Source organism: Lygodium microphyllum, chromosome 4, assembly GCF_053477565.2.
Source record: "Lygodium microphyllum isolate KBCC chromosome 4, Lygodium_microphyllum_v1.1.10, whole genome shotgun sequence".
Lineage (NCBI taxonomy): Eukaryota > Viridiplantae > Streptophyta > Polypodiopsida > Schizaeales > Lygodiaceae > Lygodium > Lygodium microphyllum.
The window spans coordinates 90870898-90891829 of NC_141138.1; the positions used below are offsets into that span (position 1 = coordinate 90870898).

Sequence of the window (20932 nt, forward strand, 5' to 3'; positions counted from 1 at the left end):
TTTACGGACAAGGTCCGCATCTGTACCTCCAAAGAAACCTGCTTCATTAGGGTCATCCGATTGTACATCTGATCAAGCTCCAGCCATATCTCCCGAGCCACCGTCAAGTGCTCGATGTGAGCGATCACGGCTGTAGTGCATGATAGAAAGAGAAAGGATCGAATCCTGGCATTCAGTTTGTCCCAATGAGACTGGGCCTTGGCCAACTCCGCACGAGCATCGGAACAGAGTTTGGACTCATCTCTTACCGAGGGCCGGTCAATCTCCTCCTGTACCAACTCCGCCAAATCATAGGACTCAAGAATGGCCAACATCATGACGCGCCAAATGCGGTAGTTGTCGCCGTCGAGCTTCTGATCTGTAGGAAGAGCCGGTAAGACAGGCACCTTCCGGTCCATAATCGCCTGGAACTCCAAGTCAATCTCTATAGACATCTTCACCTGCAATGCCTTTACAAACGCAAAAGCAGCCCCCTCTGACTGGGAAAACTCAACCTGCTAAGGCTCTTCCGCGTCCTGAACCTTCTTCACCCGCCGGAGGCGATGAAAAAGCAAAACCTGCACTTGTAGGCTGAAAACTCAAACTTCCTCCACGTCAAACAGCAGTAAACAGCAGCAAATCCACCACCTGTACTCCTTTCCTGTGCGCCCACACTCGTTTCAGCCTTGTTCCAAGGCGCAGCCCTCCTGTCTGCCCTTACACGCAAAAAACGCACATTTGTGTCGCGATGGAAACTCCTCTTCAGGTTGATTCTGCGCTCAGTCAGCCCTCAAACACTGCTCTAATACCATGTCAGAGTGCAGCGGTGCGGAAGCGTAGGACTGAGAGAGAGAGAACGCAGAGAGAGAAGAGAGAGAAAGAGACAGTGGACAATGAAGATCTGCTGTATAAAGAATGCTGAATACAAAGATATGCAGATATATACACGGGCGCAGTGCGCTGGACTGCGTGTCTCCACCTCGACGATGCAACCTGCTGTCCACCTCGAAGTCCGCTGCAGTCTGCACTGTCTGCTGTCTGAAATCTGCGAACAGAGACGGAATCTGCGCTTGTCACCGGTCTGTAATCTGCGAGCAGAGAAGTGTACCAGACTGCTGAAAGTGCCAGATATAAATAGCCGAGAAACGGGGCAAAAGAGGGCGCCAGAAATAGCCAGGCGGCTGCATTAAATGCAGCCGACTGGCTGCTGCAGGTCGGACTGCCACGTGGCAGTCCGACTGCACCAGGCCTGCCCTGCTGCCCTGATCTGATCTCTAACAGTTTGATACCTTGTGAGAATGCACAGATGATTGGAAGCATGAAAGAGAAAGTGTAAACACTGACATAAAGAAAGAACACATGAACACAAGAAACTCAGAATGAATAGGCAATGGTGGCTGTAAGATGAAGCATGAGATAAGCATTACAATACCAATAGGGCACTGGCACAACGATAACCAGTAGCACACCTCCAATCTTCCTCTCTCCAAGGATGCAAGATGATGTTATACAACAACTGAGAGAGGAGTGGAGCATATGTAGAAACTTCAGGATGAGACATGAGATAACAGGAAGAAACCCTAAAAGCCTTGGGACAAGACACGAGACAACTGAAGAAACCTTAAAATGGGCCGCCCAGCTGCCTCTACCAGGAACCCAACTGAAGGGTAAACACAATGTCTAAAGCCCGTGATGCATACTAAAATGGGCCACCCAGCTGCTTCTCCTGGGTACCCAATTGAAGGGTAAACACAGTGCCTAAAGCCCATGATATGTACTAAACTAGCAGTAGCTGCCATCTTTATTTTTCACCATAACTAAAAGGACATAAGCCATGCCATGATTTCCTCTGGTTGTAGGCTGACTCTATAATAAGACCTATTAGGCAGTGAGGTATCCAGGATGAGATCACTTTAAAACCTGAAACCCTTTAGGAGGCAATCTCTAGGAACTCCATCAAGAACAATCAGCAATACTGATTCAAAAACTAATAGTTTGTGCATACAGCTTATTAGAGTTCACTTCCACAGGAGAATTCACATGATCATTTTCATCACTTACCGAGCAAGAAAAAGCAGATCTCTTCATTTGCCTCTTTACTTAAATGTGAGACACAAGGAGGATAGTCTCCCTTGAGCACGAATATGCTGGGTAAGGTGACTGGTTTGAGCTGATAATCATAAACAGGCTGCAAATCATAGTACCAAGGCATTCCCAACAGCACAACCCATGTCTTCAAAAGTCTAACTAAAAATCCCATCTTATCGATGGACCCTCCTGAATACTAAACTTCAGCCTGTATAACAATGGCCTTGCATTAGTTTGTATCCCCTCAAAAGTAGTATCATAACTCATTTGTGGTCCTCAACTGACTGGGTGTGATACCCAACTTATTAGCCAACTCAACAGGGATAAAATTATGTGAATCCCTTGTGTCAATCAAGTAAAATGCTTCCTATCTCCAACTTTTCCTTAAGTTGATGTTGTTCCAAATTTCTGTTTCACTGTACCTTTGGACTTCTCTTCACTAATGGCAGCACAGGCAAGAGCCTTTGAATCTGTCATTAGCCTTTCTGTCTATGATAAGCATGCACTATATCCCTTCTTACCATAACCAAAGCATCATGCTCCAGTAAATCTCTTGTTCCATTCATTATTATTCAACTTCCTTTTCTTCTCACTGTCGCCAGCCCAAGCTTTTTCATTCAGTCTCACCATTAAGTAATGATTTGCACCTTCAGTTTTGATTTTTTGTTCTGCCTATTCTTCCAATCACATAGGAGTTTCATTCGTCGTGCTCCCTACCAACGTGCCGCTGCCCTCGCCCCCGTGCCCCGTCAAACTGCGCCGCCTCCTCACTATCGCACTGCCCCCCCCCCTACTCGTCGTCAACATTGCGCCTCCCCTCCTTGCCACCACATCACACTTCCCCCTCCTCGCCATCGCCATCACGCTGCCCCCCCGCCCTGTGACCCCCGCCATCACGTTGTGCCTGCGCCCCCCCCCCGCCTGGTACATCCCCCCCGCTCTCGCGCCTCCCCCTCGCCCTGATAACACGCCCTGGTACTGGCCACACGCTTGGTTCCCCCCCCCCCCCCCCCAGGCCTGCTACCTCTCCCGCGTTCTCTCCCATCTCTTCCACCCTGTGGCCACCTACCTACATGCCGTCATCCGTGGTGCCCGGCGCCTCTACCGGCATCAAAAAACACAATCCAATCCCTCCCCTCGCCATCGCCCTTGCCCCCTCCCCCCCTCCCCTGGTTGCTCCCTCCATTTGCAGCAACTCCCCCTCCTCCGGCAGTACAGCAGTGTGTTTGGTAGGTTCTCAATAGGGAAGCACAATGGAAACCTCTGGTCAGACGCTGGTGCATTCTACTAGTGCCCTCCAGTCAAACACCTTGCGCGTTGTCCTTTGTGAGGAACAGCTCTTGGCCGTCCGCGCCATTGAGCTATAGCTTAAAGAAACAGCGATTTTTGGCCCGGTAGTAGGACACTCTCCAGCCAGGGCCCAACTTCAAGATTGGCTCCACTCCACGCTGTGCATTGGCACAGCACAGATCATGGAGGCAGTCCTCATGGGCCGTGGGATCTTCATGGTTCGTCTCACCTCTGCAGACGCAGCTCGGGAGTTAGTGGAGAGCTCGCCCTATCCCTCCACAAAGGGGGTCATTCACATGGTCCCCTGGTACAGCGGCTTCACAGTGGAGTCATTTGAGCTCCACAACAATTTTCTCTAACACCCAGTTACTTTACCTTTTCTCGAACTGGCGGTAGAGTACTGCCAGTTAGTGGAGGACTTTGGTCGGCTCTTCGGCATAGTTCTCCCTGCCTCCTTCGCGGATGCTGTGACAACTGCAGGAGTCCCCAAGGTACAGGTGGCCGTGAAAGACACAAAGAGTATACCCAAGTTCCTAGAGATAGAGGCTGGAGGTCACTCTTTTAGGCAGCAGGTCATTGTGACCGGGCAACCAGGGCAGTGCCTGCGCTTCTATGACTTTGGGCATCGGGCAGCAGACTGTACGTGCTTCAGAGCCAAGGCAGCTCCGTCGACAGGCCCACAGGTGGATGATGACGGCTTCACATGGGTCCAAAGACAACAGAGAGGGAGAGGGCAGGGGGACCCACAGTCAACTCCACAAACACAGCCTCGTCAGCAGGGAGTAGGAAGGCGAGCAACACCCCCTCGGTAGAGCACTCCGCAGCCCCCCCTGCCCGCCCCACCCAGCATGGCCGCAACCCCCCACGTCCACCACCCGCGCCACAGACTACCGCACCGGAGAGCCCACACCCCCCACACCCACTGACCCGAGCCCACGCCCCCCCCTTCCAGGACCACCAGCCCCCTCTCCCACCCGCCATGCACCTCCAACCATCACCCGATCCGCCCCCAGTTCTGGTGATCCCCCCCACAACCACCCCCTCTCCTCCCACAGGAGGTGATGAGCCACACACGCCTACATCCTCCTCGCACCAGCAGTTCTCCCCCTCCCACACAACCACCAGCTCATCTGCCCCTGCCATCTGTCACACTTTCCCAAGATAGGCATAGTTGTTGCCACAGGAGTTCTTCTGCAGTGGCCCATGGTCCTGCCTAAGAATTGCGGTGCGTGCAGAGTTCCCACTACCTCTAGAGGTGGGGATCTTCGTGGTTCGCAAGTCAAGGAGGGGCAAGGTCCATCTACTAGCACCACCGGATGGACCAAACTACGCCTTCTTCTTTCAGTCCTCCCACTCAGGGGTTTGGACGACGACACAGATAGAGGAGGAGTTAAAGAGTCAGGTGGAGGACCACATCTCCCAGTGGATGGGAGATGAAGGACTAGCACTGTTCGCGCAGCAGTGGCCTGGCTGCATGATGGACATTAACTGGTGGACTGGTGCTGAGGTCCCGCACTTCAAACATCATCTTTCAAGCCCCTCCACAATGGAAAGCTCCGCGGGATGTGATCGAGTGGCCCCTGGCTCACAAGCGGCCCATTTCTACCAATGCACAGAGTCACGACTCTCACCATGGCTGATTGACCTATTGATAGTACCACCTAGAGCATCTATCACCCCTATGATCCGACCGAGGGCCACCATGGGGGATTGGAGTTCTCCATCCAAACCTACGGCAAAGCACACTTCCATGCCTCATAGTTTCTCCTCCTCATCTCAGCAGCTTCCACACAGAATAGATGCCTATTCGGTCAGTCATAGGTTTCCCCATGAGCTTACACCTTGCATCATGGAATGTGAACAGTCTCCACTACAGTGGGACACGTGGTTCTAGAAAGTTGATTATTCGGCAGGAGCTCCAGTCTGCCCTTGCCAGACGGATCGACATCCTACTTCTACAGGAGCACAAGCTTACGCCCACCTATGCCCAGCGGGTAGGAAAGATACTCCCGAGCAGCTCCTGCACTTACTGGGAGCACTCCATAGGTGCCCACGGCAGGAGTGGAGACGTATGCACCTCTATCGGCCCAAGCCTCACCACCTGTGTACAAGACCACGGGACGATAATGGCAGGGAGGGTTTTATGGATCAAACTGGACATTGGGAACTTGTGCCTGGGAGTCCTCAATGTCTATGCCCCTACGGAGGTTAGGGCATGCAGCAGGTTCTGGGTGGAGATCGCGGAGGGACTCCCAAAGGTGGACTCCTAAATCCTTGGAGGAGACTTTAACAACCTAGAGGCGTTGGCGGACCAATAGGGCACAGGTAGAAACTACCAGAGCATGGCCAGGGAGGAGCAGAAGGCATGGGAGGTATTTCTACTGGCAGTAGGTGCACACAATGTCTGGAGAGACCCTACCTTCCACAGGAGGGAGAGGTCGTTGGACTTCTCCTGGGGATACAGGCAGCTAGGTGGAGTCCTGCTAGAGCAGTTGGACAGATTTTATGTGGAAGAGTGGGGAAGCTCTCGTGGAGGCCAAATCAAGCAGTTGGCGAGAACTACGTTGTCCGATCACTACCCGGTTCTCCTAACACTAGACCCCCCAGCATCTGTCCTAGACACACGATCCTATTAGATCCCTGACTCGATCTATAGGAGGGAGGATGTGACGAGACAGATAGAGCAACTTTGGACTAGGGAATGGGACAGGAGGGATTGGATCGCAAAGGACGTTACAGAGGTCCTAGCCGAATCGAGCAGAATCTGCCAAGAGGCAGCCATACAGGCCAGGCAGCAAAGTTGGGAAGAGAAGAGAGCACTCCGGCGGGACCTTGCAACCACGCAGAGATTACTATAGGAGGCACCAGGGGATCCCACCCTCCACGCACAAGAGGTGCGAGCGCGAGCAGCCATTGCGGGCCTAGAGGACAGGCGCTCAGAGTTCTCTTTCCACTCCTCAGCAGCTTTCTAGGCGCGGAAGGGGGATACGATGTGCAGGGAGTTCTTCCAGGTGCACTAGCCTCGCACCTCAGGAGAGCAGATACGCAGCCTCCAAGATCAATATGGGAGGACTTGCTCTAGCCCAGACGAGGTGATGAAGATTACCACTGACCACTACAGTCGCCTTTTCTAGCAAGAGATAACCTTAGCTAGAGGACAGCGATGTAGGCAGCAGGTCTGGTAACCTTTCGGCAAGCCTTATCAGTCTTCTCCCCATAGGGGGAGATCGATTGGAGCTTTCCCAATGGAGACCAATCACCTTATTGTCAGTGGCCTATAAGGCATTGGCAAAGATGATTGGTAGGCAACTATGCCCCGTGCTACCAAACATCATCCATGACACACAGACACGCTTTGTCAAGGATAGGAGCATCCTAGACAATGTATTTACCTTCTTTGAGGTGACAGAGTGGGCTCAGCACAGTGGGCAGAGACTAGCCGTACTCTTGGATTTCGAGAACGCTTATGACAGGGTGGACTAGGATTTCCTAGAGGGCACCATGGCGAGGTTGGGTTTCCCACAGGCTTGGATTCGCGGGGTCTCCGCACTTTACAGATCGGCCACCAGCAAGGTTCTCATAGGTGGTAGGCGTAGGGAGGAGTTTCGGCTGGAGAGATTGGTCCGGCAGGGCTGCCCCCTAGCCCCGTACCTGTTCCTACTCTTTGTAGAGGTGATGTCTCACTTCCTCAGGTCCCATGTGAGCGGTTTACGCGGCCTCCGACTTCTAGTGAGAGAAGAGATTGAGTTGCTAGACTTAGAGTATGCAAACAATACAACACTCTACATAGAGAACGATGAGTTTATGTTGGAGAGAGTGAGGCTGGCTCTTGAGATGTTCTATTCAGCAGCCGGAGAGAAAATCAACTGGCGAAAGTCGGTTGGTTTTCTCACAGACCCGGACTCTAGCACAGAGTGGGGCGTCCACCTTGGATTTAGATGGGTGAGCGGAGAGCAGACTGTCCAGTACCTAGGATTCCAGATAGGACTCGACATCACTCCCGCCCACCAGCAGTTTCTTCCAGTCCTCGATTCTATTCGAAGAAAGCTGACCTACTGGAGCACAGCTCGTCTCTTACCAGCCGACCGAGCCCTGGTGGTTAACCAAGTCCTCCTAGCGACAGCCTGGTACATCACCTCATATTGGTGTTTCTCCTCATCTTGCGTAGTGTAGCTTCGCCGCCTTGTGTGGAACTTCCTTTGGTCCGGGTCCGACGGCTCCACGGATTCCCGGGCCAAGGTGGCATAGGCGACCATCATACGGCATCGGTCAGAGGGAGGGCTCGGGATCATAGATCCAGAGTTTCAGAGTATGGTCCTCTTGGGCAAGCTAGTTATACGCGGCCTCACACCGGGAGGGCAAACCTAGAAGGTCCTACTGCAGGAGGGTCTTCAGGATTGTAGACCGAGGCTTAGCGGTGAGTGGAGGCCGTCCCTGAGATGGATCTTCACGTCAGCCCAAACCACCCCCCCCCCAGATCACCTTTTCTACGCAGCTTACTCCGCGTGTGGCATGGCCTCCATAAGGCCCTAATCCAGAGCCCCCCAGGTTGCCAGGAGGAGATAGACTATCAGCCGGTGATCTTGAACCCCTAGGTCAAAGATCAGGAAGGGGCACAGATTGGCGAGCGCCCCCACATCCAATGGGTTGGTTGGGAGGCCGGCCCGGCTACCATCAAGACATGGTGGGAGGTGTACAGGATGGCGGACAAGGAGGTGCTGCAGCAACTATCACGTTGCCAAAGAGGAGTGGAGTTGAGGCAAAGGGAGATAGACGCAGCAATACCTCTAGAGTGGCTTGCTTCCCCGATATGAGTGCCGATAGAGCCCAGGGAGGTATGGGCCGCTAGGTTCTCACCAGCAAGCACCCCCCTACAGGTGGCAGGTAGAGTGGGCGGCACCCCGCAAGGGACTTTCTTCACTATTCAAGAGGGGCGTCTGGCCCTTGACAGAGGGCAGCAAGAAGCGGGATTAGTTGCCCTTTCGTGGAGGAGGATTCGGGTGGTGGGCCTTCAGAGGAAGACATGGCGACTGGACCCCTATGTTTTCTGGAAGGAGCTCAGGAAGTGGCGCCTTTGGATCTGGGAGGGCAGACCACTTGATGAGCTGAGGTGGGATCCAGGAGAGTGGCTATGGCTGGCCACGGCAGTTGCCAAGAAGCCACCGAGGTTCCTGGAATACACTGCCAGGATTGGCAGACATGTACTGATGCAGGAGGACATGGATTGGGCACCGTCACGTAGCAGGAACTGGGCGGAGCACAGCATCACGGAGCCGTTCCGACGAACCTTCTGGCGCCGCCTATGGGATAGCTGGAGGCCGAGGAGGGTATCGTACTTCTTATGGCTGGTGGCACATGGAGGCTTGGCAGTGGAAAGTTGGCTTGCCAGATGCAGAAGGGAGGTTGTAAGCGTTGCACACAGCAGCCTCTGGAAACCCCAAAGCATTGCGTTTGGTCGTGTGACGAGGCGCAACTCAGAGGAGCATGCCGCATCCTTCGTCGTATAGCACCCAGCCTTGGATATATCTCATGGGGAGCTTTCTGTTGGCAGGCAGTCAGCCAGGGCCGACACCTTCTGTATGAGGCCGGGATGCAGGACACGATATTCATCATCGAGTCAGGGTCATACGCAATGGTCGGCTTGGAGGCGCTACCCATCCGTCAGGTACTGGAGACCACAACAGACCGCTCCGAGGTATGGGAGATCATAGGGAGTCTTATTGGATGGCATATCTAGAAGGCGTGGTGTCAGGAGACTTTTGGCAGAGAGAGACTTTCAGCACAAGCGACCTTCGCAGAGCTCTGGACCTCCATCATCCACTCCCTCCACGGCCATTAGGATCAGGTGCAGGGCGAGTCTAGGGCTCATCAGGAACTCCGTAGTCATTTCATGCATACCTAGGGTTGCCAAGACCTGTTTTTTGTGATGCAAGCAGGCAGCCCCAGATGGCGATACACCCCCCCTCCATGGCTTCTTGCCACCATCCCCCCAGACCGCCTTGAGAGGCTCGTATTCATGATGTATTTGTGACTTTGCATCAGCTCCAGCTAGTCTGTTGAGCATGAGCACTCCGTTGTAATCAGTTTTTTTAGTAATATAATCAGCCACATTTTATCAGGAAAAATATATATATATTCTTTCAATCACATTATTCATCTTTCTTAGAGTCCCCTTAGTGTACACATCTTCCAAAATACGGGCTTTGCATGCCTGAGATAGAAGCCAAACACCTCAGATACAAGCTATGCACACTTTGACCTTGTGAATGAAAGCCACATCCAGCCCTATACCAATATCTCATCAATGGTTTCATCCAACCTCAAGTGTTGCTAATCAGATGCTCATGTACTGGTTCACTGAAATCACCCCCCAAGCTAGGGGAGAAGATGCCTGTGGGACGAAAAGAGATATACTCAATAAGACTGGACTGTCTGATAACATTCGGCCTTGCAATGTCAAGGTGACCTGGAGTCAACCTGTGCTTTTTGGGCTAACTATGCCAGGATTTGATCTCTTAAACATAAAAACACTTAAGCACTCCTCCAACAGGTTGACTCCCCTAAGCTATGCATAAGGATCTCCCTGCATTTAGCACACATCTCTCTTTTTAGGATCATGGATATTAAACGTACCAATGTTTCCAGTCTGATCACTGGAGTACCGTGTGCCTCCTTCTCAAATCTCACCTTCTACAAAAGAAATGTGAGGGCACGGTTGAGGTTACTATTACTCTCGCCAAAGGATAATTATCCTATGCTTGTGAATCGCGATGCACAATAAACTGTTGTACTTAGTATAATTCTCTCACTGAACCATTACATCTTTACAGAACAGAGGATGTCTACTTTTAGTAGATAGTCTGACTGCAAAGTGCTTACCTTGTCATATGCCTGTAACATGGAGTGACATGCACTCGTGATCATGGCTGCATAGCTTACTAAGGTTTGGCCTTCTTGGACCATAGCCAAGGTGCTGCGTGTCTGCTTGTGCTTAAGACGCAGCATCGCTTTCTTCATGCCTGATGCCAGATGCACCTGCAACAGTAACCGGATGTGTGCATTGAAGTAGTGCATCGCTGCACCCAATTCTTTGGTGATAAGGGGGAAGAAGATCACATCGCATGCTGCAGACAAAGATGCAAAAATGGGATATAAATTAAGCTTAATCAAGCATCCTAATTTAGCAACAAATTACTCTCTCTCTCTCTCTCTCTCAACAGAGCCAGATCAGAACCATCATTGTGAGGCACAGGAGACTCACCCCTCAACACATCAGCAAAGCGACCCTGAACCACATCATAGTTAGGATCATCTGCTGGCCTTGAGATTTAGAGAGGAGCTGTTGTAGCTACATATCTTCTACATACAGTTTTTAGACTTAGAGATATTTAGATGTTAGCTTTATAGTAGGATACATTTTTCTTTCACTTTGTGAGGGGATGGCATTGGACACAGATGTACGTTGGTTTTGTCTCATAGGCAACATTGGCCTTTTGCGGAAGTTAACAACTCTCTCTCTCTCTCTCTCTCTCTCTCTCTCTCTCTCTCTCTCTTGGTGAGTGTGGAGCTAACCTTTGCATGTTGAATATCGTGAGTTCGTTTCTGATGATACTGGGGAAGAGGGGGATCGAGAGGGGGGCGAACTAGAGGCGTGTTCATTGAAAGAGCGCGAAATTGTGAGGCGATGATGCGGGGAAGACATCGAAGCATGCTCAGCAGCGGCAGAAGCCGGATCAGGCGGTGCAGATGCAATAAGACTGCGATCGAGGATCAGCAGCTGGTTCTCATGGTAAGGATCCTGATGAATGTATGATCGCTGCTGCCGCCGCCTGGGGCAGTGTTGCAGGATCGACAACAAGCGATGGTGAGACAAGGAAGGGAACCGAGGGTGTTGTCGAATGTACTGGGAGTATTCATCATCATCGTCAATCTCTGCATATAATTCACCTTCGCACCGAGGATCATCCGTCTGCATATCGATGTTGCTCATCACTTCATTCCTCGTCTCCTGCATGATTCCTATGAATTGTTGCGAGCATGCGCAGCTTGAATGATAATGAATCCGCTGTCCGAATTGGTTTATCGAGCGCGGGGGCAAACGCTGTCCGAAAGTCAACGTTTCTTACGTCTTTTGGAACTGCAACCAGAAATTAGAATAGTCTGAGAATCTTCTTCGCCCAGCTGGCAATCTGATGAGAATCCAAGAAGAGATAGAGACTCCTAAGAGCCGGGTCACCCCAGGGACAGCAGGGCAAATAAAACTAGAGATAAAAGAGAAAATTTGATTGATTCCATTGGTGCCAAAAATCAACATTTATTACTGCAACTAGAAAAACAACAAGTTCAATTGGTCCCACGAATATTGCTAACAAACACTCCACCAATCATAGCTCTTAGACAATGTTATCCCTACTAATGTTGCGTTAGCACCTCATCTTGATGGGGTGCTAGTAGGAATAATGCACTATAGCAACCCCACCCCCATGCCCTGCTTGGATGCAACCCGACATTAGCAAGGTGGAAGGGGGGGTTCACTCCCCTTGCTAATGCTAGGTGCAAACCAGCCCTAAAAGCTACGAACAATTGACATAGGTCTTAAGTAGCCTCATGCTGCCTCCATGATATTTAGAGTTACTTGTAAAAATGGGAGTGATAGGTAGTGTAGGGTGTGAGAATTTATTCTCAAACCAGAAGTTTTATAAGGTAGTGAATATACTAATTTAAGCAAAATTTTGAAAATATTTACAATTGCAAGCTCTAGGCCTCAAATTGCTTAGGTTCAAACACATGTACTTAATCAAGCTCCCCTTGTTCTCCAAGCATTGTTATTCTCATCTTCACCAGATCACTAAGGGCAATCTCTTTAAACATGTCCCTTAGCTTCTTCCGTAGTGCCATGGTCTCTCTACATGACTAGAATAAGTGCTTAATTGATTCCTTCTAAGTGTCATAGAGGGGACCATGTTGCACTAACCGCCAACATCCTCCCAATCTTGTCTTTCGAAAGTAGTTTCATAGCCACTACTCTCCATAACAGTAGATTCAATTGTCTACTTCGACTAGATTTCCACTCTTTGATGAGTCTCCTTATGCATGTCTTCACAATGGCATGTGGAAATGTGATGTCAGGAGGCATATTTCATGGTGGATTCCATGAGGTTTTTCAGTGGATTCTATAAAACTATTTATTTGCCGGGGCTTGTACACAAGGAAGATTTCTTGTGCGAGAAGTTGATGGGGATGTCTATCCTTTTCGGGTGTCAAATTAATTTAATGTGCACGTGGGTGATTCCACAACAAGTGATTTCGTAAAATACATATTAAATCTAGTGGTATCAGAGCTGAGATTAGATCAATAGCTTTCAATCACTTGCCATCTCGTGCGAAGACGAAGCTCCTTGAACAAACGGGCTCTACGGGCTATCTCGCGACAAACTGACAACACAGGCGTGTTCCTACAATGAAAATTCATTTTAACGGAAACCAAATCACATTGCATGGATTGCACACCCTTGATAGTTTTCCACAGCTTAGTCACACATAGGCTAAACGTGCATTGAGAAAAGGTCATGAATCATATTTACTATGGGTGAATGAAGATGAAGCTAAGGAAAATAAGATGCATCCTAGGCATGCACAATTTCTTTCACAATTTAAAGATTGTTTTGTTGTTGATTTACCATCTACACGTCCTAAAGACCATAAAATAGATTTAATCCCAGGTTCTCAACCATCATGTAAAGCACCTTATAGACACACTCAAATGGAACAAAAAGAAATCCAAACACAAGTTGAGGAACTATTGAACCGAGGACTCATTAGGCCCAGTAGTTCTCCTTTTGGTGTACCTGTCCTATTAGTTAAGAAGAAAAATAATACATATAAGATGTACATTGACTATCATGCCCTAACAAAATCATAGTTAAGAATAGATATCTGATCCCTAGGGTAGATGATCTCATGGATAAACTACAAGGGGCCATTGTTTTTAGCAAGATAGATCTCAAGTCTAGATATCATCAAGTACGCATGGATACACCTGACATTTTTAAGACTGCCTTTAGAACTGAGTTTGGTCATTATATGAATTTCTTGTTATGCCTTTCAATTTGACCAATGCACCAGCTACATTCAGTCGTATGATGAATCGTATATTTTTGAAGTATCAGAATTGTGTGATTATTTTCTTTGATGATATTTTGGTTTTCAATAAGGATGAGAATGAGCATTGTGAACATCTATCTTTAGTTTTCAAATTGTTGAAAGAGAATCAATTATATGCTAACCCTGACAAGAGTGAATTTTTCCAAACCCAAATTGAATACTTAGGTCACATTGTTCCTTCTAATGGTATTCGCATTGATCCTAAAAAGATAGAGGCAATTTTGAATTGGCCAATCCCTGAAAATGTGCATGAGTTATGTTTTTTCTTAGGCCTTGCCAGCTTTTATAGAAAATTGTGAGAAAATTTTCATTGATTGCCTTGCCTTTGACGAAATTGTTTAAGAAAGGTATTGTGTATTGATAGTCTGACAACCAACAAAAGTCTTTTGATTCGTTGAAACATGCTTTCACACATGCACCTGTCTTGCAATTACCTGATTTTAGTCTACCATTATTTCTAGTAGTCACTGATGCTAGCGGATCATGAATAGGAGCTATCATCATGCAAGATTCACATCCCATAGCCTATTCTAGTTGCAAACTTAAACTTTTTGAGTTGAAGTATTCCACCTATGATAAAGAATTGTTAGCTGTAGTTCAATCCTTACATCAATGGAAACATTATCTGATGGGATCCGAATTTATGATTAAAGCTGACCAACAAAGTATCAAACATCTCCTTAGTCATCCACAAATTTCTGATCACCATATTAAATGGGCTGCTTTCAGAGAAAATGTTGATGCCGATGCATTGAGTAGAAGACCAAGTATCCATAATATTTATGTTCTATCCTTTGATTCCTTTACTCTTATGAATGATACCTATGACCATGCCCAATTTTCAAGCTGATTGGAATAAATTAGTCGCTAATAACTAGATTCCAATAGATTCTTTGTCTTATTCTGATGGATTTATGTTTTATGAGAAAAGATTGTGTGTCACTGTTCAATTTAGATCATTTGTGCTGCACGAAATTCATTGTTCTCCATATCAAGATCATAGAGGTATTATTTTCACTTTAAGAACATTGGTTGAAGATTTTTACTGGCCACAAATGGAGTCTAATGTTTCTAACTTTGTTTCTGAGTGTTTAATTTGCCAAAGAGTCAAGCGACACCATGGTAAGCAATATGGTTTGTTAATGCCTTTACCAATTCCTGACCATCCATGAGAACATATTTCCATGGATTTTATAACTGCTTTGCCTAATACACAAGCTAATCATGATATGATTTGGACGATAGTAAATCAATTTAGTAAATAAGCATATTTTCTATCATACAAGGAAACACTAACTGCATCTCAAGCTACACAATTGTTTTTTAAGACTATTTTTACTAATCATGGTTTGCCAAAAGCTATTATTTTTTATCGTGATTCCAAATTTTATGATAATTTTTGGACTACTTTGTTTGCTAATTTGGGTACTAATATTGATTTCTCATCCGCATTCCATCCTGAAACCAATGGGCAAACAGAAGCTACTAATAGCACAATTCAAGATCTTTTGCGTGCATACACAATTTCAAAACCACAAACATGGGACACACATTTGCATCCACTTCAATTTGTATACAATACTACACCATACACAGCTACTCATAAAGCACCTTTTGAAATCATTTATGAACATAGATTGCCTACACATGTCACATCATTGTTAAATAAAGTTAAAGCTACTGATGATATTGCCAATACGCATGCTACTATTTTTGCTTAAGTTAAAGATATGATTGCGAAAGCCCATCAATCATACACTAAACAAGCTAATAAGAAAAGACAAGCCATGAGTTTCAATGTTGGTGATTATGTTTGGTTACGCATTGAAAAGAGAAGATTTAAAAGTGTTGAGAAACATCGTGTTGTTAAATAAGCACTTAGGTTTTATAGACCTTTCAAAATAATTCACAAGATAAATAATTAAATTAGAACTACCCAAACATTGGAAGATCCATAATATTTTTCATATCAGTTTGTTACGACCTTTTAGAGACAAATTACCCGTCCACCCTGTCTATGAAAACCCTTCTTTGTTAGAAGAAGACACTGAAACCCCTGAACTTGAAACTATTCTAGACACTGACTTTATGACCAGTAGAACTGCCCATAGATATTCTAGGTATTTGGTTAAGTTTAAAAATCATCTTGTTGAAGAGGCCCAATGGATGCCCGCCCGTGACCTAAGTGCCTACCCCTCACTATTGGCTCCACATTGAGCTAATAGCAATTGAGGACAATTGCTATCCCACCCCAGGGGTATGATGCCAGGAGGCATATTTCATGGTGGATTCCATGAGGTTTTTTAGTGGATTCTGTAAAACTATTTATTTGTCGGGACTTGTACACAAGGAGGATTCCTTGTGCGAGAAGTTGACGGGGATGCCTATCCTTTTCGGGCATCAAATTAATTTAATGTGTACGTGGGTGATTTCACAAGGGGTAATTCTATAAAATACATATTAAATTAATAGAAATTTACGAGTTTAGAGTGCGCACTCGAATTAAATTAAGGTTAGGACAGAATTCCAACCTATTTAATTATTTTGCAGCTGAAGACTACTAGGTATTCACTTTTTTGGATTTTATTTAATTATTTTCTAACAATTGTGAATGCTTCAGTTGATGTGTAGAGCAGGCGACGGTGGCGTTTGGATAGCACCAAGCGATGGTGTGAATCGAAATGCCTAGAAGAATTATAATTTTTTATAGGTGCACACCTTATCACTAAAGGCGTGACGCCAATATTTATTTAAGTATGATTATTTATTAAAGTGCTTGACAAAACATTTATTATCTTGTATGCGCATAGGTGCTCGGTTAAATATTTCATTATTTGATATTTGTATTTGAGCAAAGCCCGACTTTTGGACGCCCAAATGCCTTACTTTATATTTGGGCAAACACAAAAGCAAAAGCATGTTATTTGTAAAGTGAGCTATTTTTTAGCTTGAAGATAAATAAATCTATAAATACATGCCTTGTGAGATGCTCACAAAAGGCATGGGGGGAGATTGCACCCAATTTGTCTCTTTAGTCTCATGTCAGGAAAATTTGCTTTGGCTTTGTACTTGAAATTATGAAGGTTTGTAGAGTTCTTTGTTCTTGGGGACCTTGTGGCATTCACTACGCATGCGGCCAGCATCCAGTCTGTGCATCAAAATGAGCCCTTCCATTTTCCTTGGACCTGCATGAGAAATTCTAGTTTCTCTTCTTGAAAATTCGTTCTAAGCTTCATCTTATAGGCCATCTTTCCTTTATGGTTTGTCAAGAATCTCTAAAACTTTGTTGGCCCTATCTTAGTAGGGGGCATGTCTAAAGCTTCCTCAACGTGACTTGATTTATCCACCTTTCCTCTTGATCCCATAATTGGTATTTTTTGTTGACCTCTTCTGTTGAGATAACTTTAGACCTTTCCTCACTCTAAACATCCTTGCATCTCACCATGGCTTGTTAGCAATTGTCTTGGCCATCCTTGAATCAATGTTGATTAGAGGGTTCAGGTTTTGAAAGGATTGGGGAAAAGACCAAATGCAATTTGTAAGATATCAGAGTACGCTCCATAGATCTTGCCTAGTGTGAGCCTTATCTGTGTGAAAATCTCCATTCACTTCATTATTTGCTTGAAACTAAAAATGACACCTACATAGTCTAGATTTGGAGGGAGTTGAAAAGCTCAATGGTACCAACTATACTATTTCAAAAGAGAAGATGGAGTTACTCCTCTTCTTCCAAGATTTTTGGGAGTTGATCACAAAGGATAAACCAAAAAGATATGAGGTTACTAGAGAAGAACTAGCCAAATGGGACCTAAAGGCCATATTTGCTATCCACATGATGAAACTAAGCATCAAGGATGACACTTTCAACCATCTAATGGATGTGATAACTCCTAAGAAATCCTAGGAGACCTTGAAGAACATCAAGACAAATAGTTTAAAGAGTCGAATTGACCAACACAAAGAGAAATGGAGAGATTGCCATAGAGTTCATCAAAGTTGTCAAGGATCTACATCAACAATTTATTTTGTTATGGGAGATAAAATAACAAATACTAAGTTGTCTACAATCATCATTCATGGTTTGAAGGAAAAATATGAAGGCCTCATCATTTTGACCCAAAAACCTTCACTTGATGAGATGGAGCAAATTCTTAGAGATGATGATCAAAGGCAAGAAGCTATAAAGAATCCTCATAATGGAGGCTTTACAAGTATTTTAGCAAATATAACTAATAAATCCCTCTTTTTACTAAGATAAGGAGAACAATTCAACACCTAAAGAGAAAGAGGAAGACACCAATTAAGCCAACCTAGCCACAATCAACTACATCAATAAGGTACTTGGTTTTCTTATGGAAGAGGAGGCCATTCCTTTAGAGATAGAGAAAGAAACAAAGATAGAGCTTATCATAACTCAATTCAATGCCATTCTTGTTCAAAATATGGACATTTTGAGAAATATTGCAAGAAATAAGATGATTAGATGGGAAAATTAGCCAACTTTGTTGATAGACAAGGAAGCTGTCAATGATTCCCTCAAGATAACTATATCATGCATGTATCTATAATTTATATTAATCTTTTGTGCTAAAAAATAACATTGAAAAACATCTCCTTTTTGGGCTCTTGCTTTATTTGCATTAATACTTTGCTTTTGCTTCAATATTTTTTAACTCCTATCTAATAAACCTAAACTAATGTTTACAAAAATAATAATCAAGTCTTCTAGACCTTATAAATAATTGTATCCAAATAAATAAATAACATGTATGCACCTATAATTTATGCTAAAAAGCACACAATAATATAATAATTTCACACTGTGAAGCATTCAACCATTATTAATTCCTACACATTAAAATGCACTTTCGAAAAATATATATTTTGTAATCGTTCATCTAATAATTTACTCACCACAACCACAAAGCATATTAGCATTCTTATATCTATTTACTAGGCATGATGCAACCCATGTTACACGTGTGGACTCGTGCAACAATTCATGGATTATACGACTAATTTAAAAAATCTATTAAAATAAATAAATTAAAAATCATCTTATTTTCATAGTGAATTCTAGTAAACCCCATAATTCTATAACTTTTATGCATCAAAATTGCACTTATACTTGCCTAAACCACCAGCATTAGTAACTACAAGAAAGAAAGGCTTAAAAAAACTTGGCATTTGAACAATAGATGCATGGGTCAAAAGACGTTCCAAAGTGTCAAAAGATTTCTGTTGGCTAGGGTCCCATCGAAAAACAAGTTTTTACGCAACAACATGGTCAAAGCCAAATTAATCAATAAAATTTTTGGACAAACTTCCGTAAAAACTCACTAATCCTAGGAAAGATCTAACTTTATGCATACTCTTAGGGTTAGGATAGTCTTTGATGGTTTGAATTTCCTTAGGGTCTACAGTTATACCTTCAATAGAAACTATGTGTTCCAAATACTCAATTTGATTTTGAAAGAGTTCTCTTATCAGGATTCGTATAAAATGATTTTTATGTAGTAAATTAAACACAATTCTAGAATGTTTCTTATGTTCTTCTTTGGATATACCAAAAACAAGTATGTCATCAAATAAAACAATCACAAAGCCTTAGTAATCCATAAAAGTTTTATTTATATCATATGTACTAATGCAGTTGGTACATTAGTCGAACTAGAAGGCATAATAATGAATTCATAATGACTAAATAGTGTCCTAAATGCAGTCTTAAATACATGAGCTAAATCCATATGAATTTGATGATATCCTAATTTGAGATCTATCTTGTTGAGCCTCCTAGATCTATCCAATCAATCATCTACTCTTGGAATAGGGTACCGATTTTTAATAGTCTCTTTGTTTAAGGCTCTATAAATCGATGCATATCATATACATTTTATTTTTATTTTCAACCAAAAGGACACGTGCACTAAATGAAGAAGAGCTAGGATAGATCAAACCATTATTTAACAATTTAGTTACTTGCCTTTGTATTTGCTTTTTATGCAAAGGACTAGGACTTATATGAAACTTTGTACAATGGAGTTATCCCAAGAAAAAGTTCTATTTTGTGATCTAGCTCTTTATGAGATGGTGGAAATTTACGTTGATAACAATCCACAAAACAATGCTTATACGAATCTAAGAACTTTTTTTGTGCAGGGATCAATGCAAAAGATTCAGGGGATTCTACTTCGGTCATAAAAAGTATGTGTGCCTTTTGTTGCTTTCTAAGTGATCTTTTAGCTTGTATGTGACTAATCGGTGGGAACAATTCAATCTCAAGATCACTAGTCAAATCGATAGTTTGGCCTTCAATTTCAAAACGTGATAGGATGGATATAATAATCAATGTTAAAAATAAATTGATATCTATGTTATATACCAAGAACGATGTCCGATGATGATTGAAGAGGTGCAACTAAGAAATCTCATTTTTCTTTATATGTACCCATATAAATTTTTAACTCTTTGATTTTTCATGTTCCATTATATCTAATAAATTGAAATGCAAATTTAACCTTCTACAATGAAGGACTAGTCTCTAGTTGCAACCTCCTAACCAATTTTTTTGAAATCAAATCATGAGAACTACCATCATCATGCTGAATAGTAACATTAGGGTCTTTTAGAAAACCTTTCATCTTAGGCAAAGCATGTAATGAAGTAGGCATACCTAGTTTTTCTTCGGTTTGTTGGGGGTAAAGGTGCCTCTACCTAGCCGCCCGTGTATTACTACACTGACAGTACCTGCCATTGCACACTACAGGTGGCGGGTGCCCGTCACCATCACTTTATTCTTTATTATCTTAGTGACAGTTTGAATAAAGGAAGGCCCGGTCACACATTGTGACTGTTGGAGTTCCCATTTATGTCTCTCTCCCTTCTTGCTCTTGCTCTCCGCCATAGCTCACTTCCAAGCAAGCTTCGATCCTTCTCACCTTTCAACTAGTATCAGAGCTTTGGATTAGAGCTTGATCATGGAGCTTGGCCCGACATTACTTCAGCCTGGATTGAAGACCTAGAGCTTGGAGCTTCAATGCCAGCCATGGCTTCTTCCCCCCGAGGTAAGATTTCATCTCCCGCCTCTCCCCGGACCTCATAGGCTCTTTGCAGGTGTCTCTTGGCTTCATTGAGCATCTTGTATGCCCCCATTTTCCCACTTATCCTCAACATAACCAGCAAACCCCACAGTCAGCTCACATTTTTTTTGCGCTTGTTTCAAAATTTGGCTCAAATTTCCCATTTTTTCTCATATCTCGGGTATCCGAAACCCGATTTAGGCAAGGTAAGAGTCTAACTTGGGGGTTTTGTCAAACTCCGGATGTGATGGCGATGTCAGATCTGTCAAATTCTGGTCATAGCATTTTCTGCAATAGATCTTAGTGGATTTACAACAAGAAAATGTCATGCT

General features: G+C 44.6%; 1 protein-coding gene across 1 annotated transcript in view; it reads right to left on the reverse strand.

The window, feature by feature from the left end:
• The window catches only part of LOC148037300 (putative E3 ubiquitin-protein ligase BAH1-like 1), a 38357-nt gene extending 26861 nt beyond the window's left edge, over positions 1–11496 (reverse strand). The window contains exons 1-2 of the mRNA XM_087676216.1: positions 10930–11496; positions 10237–10481 (exon numbers count right to left, since the gene is read on the reverse strand). Of these exons, the coding sequence (XP_087532342.1) occupies positions 10237–10481; positions 10930–11371 (687 nt within the window). The 5' untranslated portion in view covers positions 11372–11496. The remainder of the gene's footprint in view (positions 1–10236; positions 10482–10929) is intronic.
• Between the last annotated feature and the right edge of the window lie 9436 nt (positions 11497–20932).